At 38.2% G+C, this 10,000-nt stretch overlaps 2 protein-coding genes across 3 annotated transcripts in view; one reads left to right on the plus strand and one right to left on the minus strand.

The window, feature by feature from the left end:
* Nucleotides 1-10,000, plus strand: part of LOC137629586 (uncharacterized) — a 158,895-nt gene that overhangs the window by 56,865 nt on the left and 92,030 nt on the right. The gene's annotated exons all lie outside the window — the stretch shown is intronic.
* LOC137629590 (cilia- and flagella-associated protein 251-like) overlaps nt 1-10,000 on the minus strand; it is a 19,063-nt gene that overhangs the window by 7,148 nt on the left and 1,915 nt on the right. Inside the window, exons 2-3 of the mRNA XM_068361047.1 lie at nt 8,213-8,408; nt 476-618 (exon numbers count right to left, since the gene is read on the minus strand). Of these exons, the coding sequence (XP_068217148.1) occupies nt 476-618; nt 8,213-8,408 (339 nt within the window). The remainder of the gene's footprint in view (nt 1-475; nt 619-8,212; nt 8,409-10,000) is intronic.

Raw genomic sequence — 10,000 nt, forward strand, 5'->3', positions numbered from 1 at the left:
AACTGACAACACATATTACCAAACAATTCTTCTTCTCTCAATGTGTTATTGCACTGTAATTGTTTAGTGGCCACTTTGGTCTTGATAAGGATAGAAGAGACTCTTTAGCTATGGTAAGCAGCTGTTCTAGGAGAAGGACACTCCAAAATCAAACCATTGTTCTCTGCTCTTGGATAGTGCCATAGCCTCTGTATCATGGTCTTCCACTGTCTTGGGTTGAAGTTCTCTTGCTTGAGAGTACACTAGAGCACACTCTTCTATCTTATTTATTTTACTCGTTGTTTTGTTAAAGTTTTTTTAGTTGATGTAGGAGATATTTATTTTAATGATGTTACTCTTTTTTAAAATGTTTTATTTTCCTGTTTTCCTTTCCTCACAGGGCTATTTTTCCTGTTGGAGCCCCTGGGCTTATAGTATCCGGCTTTTCCAACTAGGGATGTAGCTTAGCAAGTAATAATAATAATAATAATAATACCGCTCTTCCTCCGGCTCGTTTGAAACAGCTGATTCAACTGCCGATTCCTCTGCCCCTGGTACTCCTCCAACGGGGTAAGAAAGGATGCGCTCGATGCGTAGTCGTAGATCGTCGGGTACAACGCCCTCCATCTCTGGCAGTGACTGTAAGAGGAAAGACACCTCAATATTTTATGTTCATTTGACAATTATTCTTACAAATCTATCAAGACTTTACTATGTGCAAGCTCTGGTGGCGAGTGTTTACCTCATTTTATCAGGTAGATATTCCACATAAGTTATTTCGAAATCTAGTCAATAGAATTATTAGTTTGCTATTAGTCATACAAAATCAAATCGCAATGATATCTTTATTTCTTGCAAATCTCTCTCTTTGAAATTGGTAATAAAATGATTTACCCAAACAAATATAATAGAACATGCCATCTGGTAAAATTTGGATCTTGAATTAGACACTATTAGGAACATAATATTGACTTTGCTAATTGATGAAGCATATCATTTTATTTTTGATAAAAATTATTTATTCGATGGAATACAAGGGGCAAAGATATAATTTTAGAATTATATACCTTAACATGCATTAATAAGACTAATGAATCTGGAGGGTATCACCCAAATGAAATATCATCATTATTATCATCATTCAGAGTGATCACCAATGCATATGGAATCAGTTTCTCGCTTTATTTCTTCCAACTTTCTGTCCAAACTCTTAACTCTTCGTAACACATCGGAGTTTTCCACCAGTTGCACTTAGGTGCTGAATGATCCTCCCGGCCACAACACCCTAATATACCTCTCTAATTCATAAATCTATAATGAACCAGGTCGAAGACTATTATTGTCTTGAGCTAGTAGGATTACAGTAGAACGGAAACGGAGAAGACAAATTACAGGTCAGCTTTTTTTTCTTCTTCTTCTTCTCTTAATTCGCTTCTTTAAACATCCCCGGTAAATGTAAGGTCAGTCAGCAAATGTTTCTGATTTCTTCATAGTTATTATCGGAACGTTGTTTACCAAACAGGCAATCCGGATGTTATCTTCTCATTTCAAATCAAAACATTCTGTATTTTCACCTTGTCTATCGAGAGAGAGAGAGAGAGAGAGAGAGAGAGAGAGAGAGAGAGAGAGAGAGAGAGAGAGAGAGAGAGTAACTATGGATCTGTGAATTTTCATCGCTGTTATTATTCCATGTTTAATCAACTTGTTAAAAACTCAATATGCCTCTGCAATTCCAGCATATGCAATAAATATGTTTGAAAATGCCTACTTCTCCTTTTTCTTTTTCTTCTTCTTCTTCTTCTTCTTCTTCTTCTTCTTCTTATTATTATTATTATTATTATTATTATTACCTCCGCCAAGGAGGTATTGCGGTCAAGTCGCTTCATTTATTTGTGTGTGTCTGTGGACTTTGGCCTGTGGACAGGATTACGTGAAAACTACTGACGGATTTTGATGAAACTTTCACCGAAAATAGACCTTAGGACACGGGTGACTCCATTAAATATTGGAGATGATCCGAATCTGGATCCGGATTTGCATTTTTCGTGTGTCTGTGAACAGGATTATGTCGAAACTACTTGACGGATTTTGCGAAATTTTCACCACAAATAGATCTCAGGTGATGGACGATCCCATTGAATTTTGGAGACGATCTGAATCCAGATTTTAATTTTTCTCCTTTGTAAAGATAACGTTAAAACCACCCGGCGGATTTTGACGAAATTTTCACCATATATAAATCTTATGTCATGGACGACCCCATTAAATTTTAGAGATGATACGGATCCAGATTCTAGATCCACATATGTATTTTTCGCCATTTTTAAAGATATCGTCAAAACAAATTAGCGGATTTTAACGAATTTTCCACCACAGATAGATCTTAGGCCATGAACGATTCCATTAACCTTTGGCATCAGAAATATCCTTCCACTTGCGTCTGTTTATGGTCTTTCTATGCCAGTCGACACCTGGAAACTTCCTTAGTTCGTCGATCCGTCGTCTTCTCTTCCTTCCCGTGATTCTTTTACAGTCCCTAGGGATTTATTCTGTTATTCTTAATGTCCATCTATTATCTGTCATTCTCATTATATGTACTGCCCATGTCCATTTCTTTTCTTACATGTTATTAGAATATCCCCTACTTTGGTTTGCTCTCATATCCATGTAGCTCTTTTTCTGTCTTTGAGTGTTATTCCCGTCATTAATCTTTCTATAGCTTATGTTCTGATGTCTAAGTTAATACTGATTGGACCAACTGATTAAATACCTATTTTTAAAGAAAGCGGAATGTTACTTTTCATAATATCATTTTGTTTACTAAAAGCCCCCCATTCCATGCTCATCCTTCTGTTAATTTCGGTCTCGTGTCCAGAGGACACATATTCATTAAAAATCTCTAGAGGTTCGTTCATAACCCCTATTTGTGGTATTTCTGCATTTTAATTGAACATTATCTTAGTTTTACTCATATTGATTTTCAGTCTTATATTTATGCTTTCTCTATTACAATCTTTTTTTTTTATTTTTTGCAATTCCTCCCATGATTCACTAAACAGAAATATGTCATCTGCAAATCTTAGGTTGTTAAGGTATTCTCCATAAATCTTAATTCCTATATTTTCCCAATCTAAATTCTCAAAAACTTCTAGGCATGCTGTGAATAATTTAGGAGAGATGTGGTCTCTCTGTCTAACTCCTCTCTCAATCGTAATTTTCTCACTACCTTTATGTAGTTTTAGGATTGCTATACGTCCTGTATAAATATCTTTATACTTTCTAACATAAGATTCATCTATTCCTTGTCTTTGATGGGCTTTTGGTAGAATCAAAAGCTTTCTCGTAGTCTATAAATGTCATACATAATGGTTTGTCATACTCTTGATTTTTCCATTAGCTTGTTAAATACATGGATATTGTCAGTTGTTGAATACCTACTTCTAAAGCCTGCCTGCTTCCTTGGTTAATTACAGTCTAGCTGCCTTTCTATTCGGCTTAATATGACCGTAAATATTTTAAATATTACGGAAAGTAAACTTTATGGGATGATAATTTTTCAGGTCTTTTATGTCTCCTTTTTTTGTGAATTAGTATAATGATAATGTTTTTCCAAGCTGTAGTTATAGAGCATTCTTTCAGACATTTAGTGTAGAGTTCAGCGCGTTTTACCTCTATGAAATCTCCTCCATCTATTGTTAGGGCATCTTTTATTGCTGCTTTGCCTCTTTTCATGCCTTTTAGTACTTTCTCTACATCTCCTACTGTAAGGTTTGGTACAGGTTTAGGTGTTTCGTTATTCAAATTAGGGTTGTTGTGGCCTGATTGGTAATGTCTCTGCTTGGTGATCGCCAGACGGCGATTCAAGTCCCGCTCAGACTCTTTCGTTCCTTTAGTGTCTGCTACCTTACCATCCTTGTAAGCTAAGGTCTATCTGCTGAGTCATCAGCAGCCATTGCGTGGCCCTCCCTAGTTCTAGCTTGGGTGGAGAGAGGATTTGGGCGCTGATCATATGATATATGGTCAGTCTCTAGGGCATTGTCCTGCTTGTCACTGTCCCTTACCTCTGCCGTCCCTTACTTCTGCCGTCCCTTGCCTCTGCCATTCATGAGCGGCCTTTAAACCTTTAAAAGCTATTTCATATATCACTATTGTATAGCATTGTATAAAAATCTTCTGCAGTTTTTATCACTCCATCTCTTGTTATTGATAGTATTTTCATTTTCATCTTTTAAAGCAAACATCTGGCACCCTAATCTAAGTCTTCTTTGAATCAATATTATGTTTTTACTTTCTTTAGTGTTTCCTCAATTTTGCCTGATTGTGTTTATGAATATCTATGGTTTTTAGTTTGTTTATTGTTTTAGATAGTTCTACAAATTATATTTAGATATATATATATATATATATATATATATATATATATATATATATATATATATATATATATGTGTGTGTGTGTGTGTGTGTGTGTGTGTGTGTGAGTGTGTGTACAATAAAAGGAATATTTATTAAATCCAAAATCTTATGTCTTTAGAAAACGTAAATCTAAGTCTACATCTGAAATTCGTCAAAATATACTAACCATAAGATAAACACTGAAAACTTTTTTTTCTTTTTACGTCTAAAGCCTGCCATGAGGGTTGTAACCATCCATGCTATGAAACATAATGCTTTCAGCCGATTATTTCAGACAATGAATCGCCAATTAACTCGATAGAAGTCAATCATGCGAAAAGGATTGCAATATCGTGTGACTTCTTCCGTGTTGTTGAAGACGAGAATTGAAGGATGGAGGCGGTCTAGCCTTCACACTCGCCTACAACCCAACTACATTTTTATTGAGGGTATTTTGAAGGCATGTGCGTGACGCAGTCATGCTTGATGATGTGCCGATATGCAAGGGAACTATTAACGCTCATGTCAATGCTCGCGGGCATGGAAAGAGGGAATGACCTTAACCATTGCGACGGATTCATCTGGAAGAGAACTTGATCTCTCCAAAGACATCTGCTTGTTGCAACTGTGGGGTGAGATTATTTTCATTCACGAACATAACTTCAGGAATAGTAATACTCTAGCGTACCTGAGCATTTAGATAGATATGCACACACGCATACGTAGGGTCCACTCTTACGCAGACACATACACACATTCAACCCTTGCCACCTGCACCCCTTTTCCTAATTACAACCCGCTGGTTCGGCAGTTTGTGGGAGTGTGGTTTCCGAATGTATCTCTTGGGGTAACCCCCCTCTCACCGGGGGTATGACTCCTGAGCGTGGCGGGAAAGAAATATATCTATATATATATATATATATATATATATATATATATATATATATATATATATATATATATATATATATATATATATATATATGTATATATATATATATATATATATATATATATATATATATATATATATATATATATATATATATGTATGTATATATATATATATATATATATATATATATATATATATATATATATATATATATATATATATATATATAAGCCATAAATACCTCTCAATATCGGATTCTATCTCACTCGAGATCAGAGACCTAAAATGGAATCAACTTTGTGGCAATAGTTTCTGGTCAACAAGGGAATCGAATCCAGGCCCACGAAACGTAGTTTCCAGTGACTTACCACTTAGCCACCTCAGTATCTTGGGCCTGCGTTCAATTCCCTGGCCAACCAGAACCAGAAGCTATTATCATAAAGTTGATTCCACCTTGGGTCTCTGATCCCGAGCCAGAGGGAATCCGTTGCTAAGAGGTATTTATGGCTTATATGAATATTTTACCAACCGTGTTTCACACAATTGTATATAATTCCTTTTGTATATATTATGCTTGTATCTTCGCTCTTCCCTCGCACTAAAACGAACATAAAAATTCATGTCTGCTTTTTCCTCTGTAATATTGTCTGTCTTGTGAACTTGTTATGTCCTGTTGCCTTGAGGTTTTGCATATAAGGAGAGTGTTCCACAATAATATAACTCAGTCGTTTCCAACCTGCCTTTGAGTTCACAGCCTTACTCGGCGCCGTCACATTGGTGACCCCGGAAGTCGACTCGCTCCCACTGCCTTCCACCCCCACCTCCCTCGCCCCTCCATCGTTGGTACTATGACGGAGACGGACTCTACTACAGCAGTTGGCGTTGCGGCCGCGCCATTGAAACTTTCACCGTTCGCCAGCGGAGAAGCGTTTGCTTGGTTTCAACGCGCTGAAGTCCACTTTCGTATCAGGGGCATGACTCGCTCAACTACCAAAGCGGATTATGTTCTCGCGGCGATACCCGAGGACACCTTCCCAGAAATATCCGACTGGCTTTGTGAACAAGGAGACACCCCAATAGCGTATGACGCCCTCAAAACATACCTTCTGCAGCAGTACTCGCCGTCGCCAGCCGCCCGTATAGCAAAGCTTTTTCAGCTCTCGCAACAACCGTTGGGGGACCAAAGGGCTTCGCTTGCCCTCAGGGAAATGACCAGTATCGCTCGCCTTCAACCTGCCACAGACGGCTCTCCTCGTGAGGTGAACCTACTCCGTGCCCTTTGGATACGCCGTTTACCTGAACTTGTACGCGCTGCCATACCCGATGTCGATAGTTTATCCATAAAGGACTTGATGACCAAAGCCGACGCCCTTATGGACAGCCACTTCAAGACCTCCATTAACGCCTCCACCCCTGACGACGAGGATGCATATTCAACGTCAACCGAAGCTGACATGAATGCCGTAGGACATACACGCCTACCCCGTGACGTGCCGAAGCGGCGACAAAGCCGCCCACCACCCACCAATTGCTCGCGCCCCAACGAACGACTTCTACAGCCACTTACTACCTCCCATCCGCCGCAGTTTTGCTACTACCACTTCAGATTCCATCCCCTCCCTGAGAAGGTAGCACCTGTTCAGAATTTCCCCGCACCCTCGATCGTCAAAGCTCTGCAGGAATTCTTGGGCATGATCAACTATTATCACCATTTTCTGCCAGCCATTGGCGCCACTCTTGCTCCCCTCTACGCCTCCCTCAAGGGCAAGCCAAAGGACCTGAAGTGGGGTCCCCTTCAAGAAGCAGCCTTCTGCAATGCAAAGAAGGCCCTATCAACTGCTGCGGTTCTCACTTTTCCTATCCCACACGCCCCTCTCCTTCTCTCCACCGATGCCAGCGACGTCGCTATTGGTGCAGTACTCGAGCAGGTGGTCAAAGGCTCGCCCCGCCCATCGGCCTTCTTCAGCAGAAAACTGTCCAAGGCTGAATCGGGTTATTCTACCTTCGATCGAGAATTGTTGGCGGTGCACTTGGCTGTCCGTCACTTTCGCCATTTCTTAGAAGGTACGCCCTTCGTCATTCGCACAAACCACATGCCTCTGGTGCACGCCTTCACTCGACAGTCTGACGCCTGGTCCGCCCGTCAACGCCGACATCTCTCCGCCGTGGCTGAATACAATTGCACCCTCCAATACGTCCCTGGGATAATGAATCCCGTTGCCGATGCCCTGTCGTTTCCAACCTGCCTTTGAGTTCACAGCCTTACTCGGCGCCGTCACAATATATATGAAAAACTCGTATGAATGTGCAAAATCGTCATTTTGAAACTTGTAGATTGAGGACCAATTATTTCATTAATCTTTTATTATTCATATATAAACTCTAGAAGTCTGTGACTTCTGTGTATCTTGAATTACTCAATCTAGATTTTTTTCTAATAAAACAAGCTTAGCATCATTAAGAAGCCAATGAACTCACACCTCTTCTATAATGACTGACCTAAATATGAACATCATAGTTCGTGTTTTGGTTGCTTCAGAATATTTTTCAAAAGTCCCTGTTTGGGATAGATATCTTTACACTCAAAGGATTGTTTATGCATGGTTCTCATGGGATTCCTTTTGAGTAATCCCATACATTATACCTTGCAGCCCTTTGTGAGTGGATTTTATCATACCAGTTCTTATGGTAAATATTTTGAATTTACGCTCCATATGATGTCGCTCTAATATCCCTTTCAGATTGAATTCCTGAGGAGTTATTCCTTCAGGTTATCCCCAAACAAAAGCTTGTTCAAGGTCGATGTATTAATTTTCGTTATTTTCGTCTACAGTACATAGTTTTTCACAGATGCATATTTCATTCTATGGGAAGTTGAAAAGTATAACGATAATAGACATTAAATTCGTAAAAGATAAACGGGGAAAAATAGAAATTACTTACATGTTGGAGCTGAAGAGACCATGATTGGGGCCTCTGCCAGGTAGGAGGTGGAGGTAGGAGCTTCGTTGGCTGCCTGGCGGGAAACTTCCATTTCGCCACGCCTTCCCTAATGACTTTCAACCTCTCGTGACCTCGACCACGGGCTCTGATGGGGATGTCAACGTCAGGGTCCACGTGAACGTGGGCAGCATGGCGGCTGTGTAAAGGAATACAAAGACAATTTTAGTCATGGGTATGTTTTAGGTCAGCTAGTGATAATCTTATGACTCCATACTCATTTTTTATGGTTATATCTAAGAAAAAAACCCCAAGATATAGCAATTTGAAATATAAGTTTTTATATTTCCCTTTAATAATCAGAGTTGAACTGCTGAATTTCTCCGACTGGTGTGCTAAATCTTCACGTCTTTATTTAAAGGTAAGCGGTAAACAGTTAAATTAGTTTATTATTTTGAACGGTATATTGATAGCAGCAATATTTCAAATGTAAGAAAGTACATGAAAAATTTGAATTTATCTCGAAACTCGGAATAGTCAATTGGACAAATTTTGTGAAGGGTAGAGCTGAAAAAGAATTATTTATTATATTAACATACTCATTTGCCACTAGCTCATTACTGGTGCCAAGTAAAAGCAGGAAAAAGACAGGAAAACAAGAATTTTATAAGTGGGAAAACGCTGCAAAACTTAAATATGATTTTATTCAAAGTTATTGAAGATATATAGTTAAAAAATAACAGTCATCTGGAGTTACAACAAAGACACCAACATCATTAGAAAAGCTAATTTAATAACGGGCATTTCTTCGAAATAAGTCAATGGGTTATATGTGACTCCAAGTTGTCCCAGAAAAAAAGAAAAAAAAAAACTTGTCCTTTCAGAGACCCCCCAAAAAATCAACCAATCATGAAATTCATCCTACTTCTATCTTATATAATTCAACTGAGCTCTTTTTTTTTTTCAGTCTCAAGATATGAATGAGGAAAAGAGAAAGGATAAGTAGGCAGACTAGTTTTTCTCATGATTGATAGTTATTGATAATACTACTGTTTTCTGTTTTATGCAATAATTCATTAGGATAGTTTTAGATGTTATACTATGCCTATTAGCTCGTTAATTGTGTTTTTTTTCCCTCACTACGTCTAGGGGGAACGAGAGAAAGAGAGTATCCCATAAAATTTCATTTTCTTCCATGGGAAACGCATTTTAGAAAATGCCACAAACAGTAATATCAGTAACTATAGCAAAGCTTGGGCTAAGAAATCTGTTGAAATATACTCACCTATATGATGTATCATAGCTTTTGCTCATTGATTTTGTTGTAACATTGAGCTCTTTTGTAGGATAGATGAGTTTTAAAGTCCCAATCATGCTTTTTGTACTTCCCAACGTGATGAAACACTTAAGAACAGATTAAAGAAAGGGCCCTTGATGGCACAGAGCAAACTTAATCTTCACTAACCAACCGTATGGCAATGGTTATCTGTTTTGGAAAAGTATTTACTTATTATTGCTTACCTAATATGCACGTTCACTGGAGCATCTGAGGCCTGACTGGAAGGTTGCTTAACGATAAAGTAAATAAGTAAATGATAAAGATCTGCGGATATGTGCATGTGTGCTCGCGGTTAAGGAAATGGCAGAGATTTAATATATATATATATATATATATATATATATATATATATATATATATATATATATATATATATATATATATATATATATATATATATATATATATATATATATTAACCAGAGGTTTGGTAGGAAAGGGGGATTGTAGAA

The sequence above is a fragment of the Palaemon carinicauda genome, chromosome 37, assembly GCF_036898095.1.
Source record: "Palaemon carinicauda isolate YSFRI2023 chromosome 37, ASM3689809v2, whole genome shotgun sequence".
Classification (NCBI taxonomy): domain Eukaryota; kingdom Metazoa; phylum Arthropoda; class Malacostraca; order Decapoda; family Palaemonidae; genus Palaemon; species Palaemon carinicauda.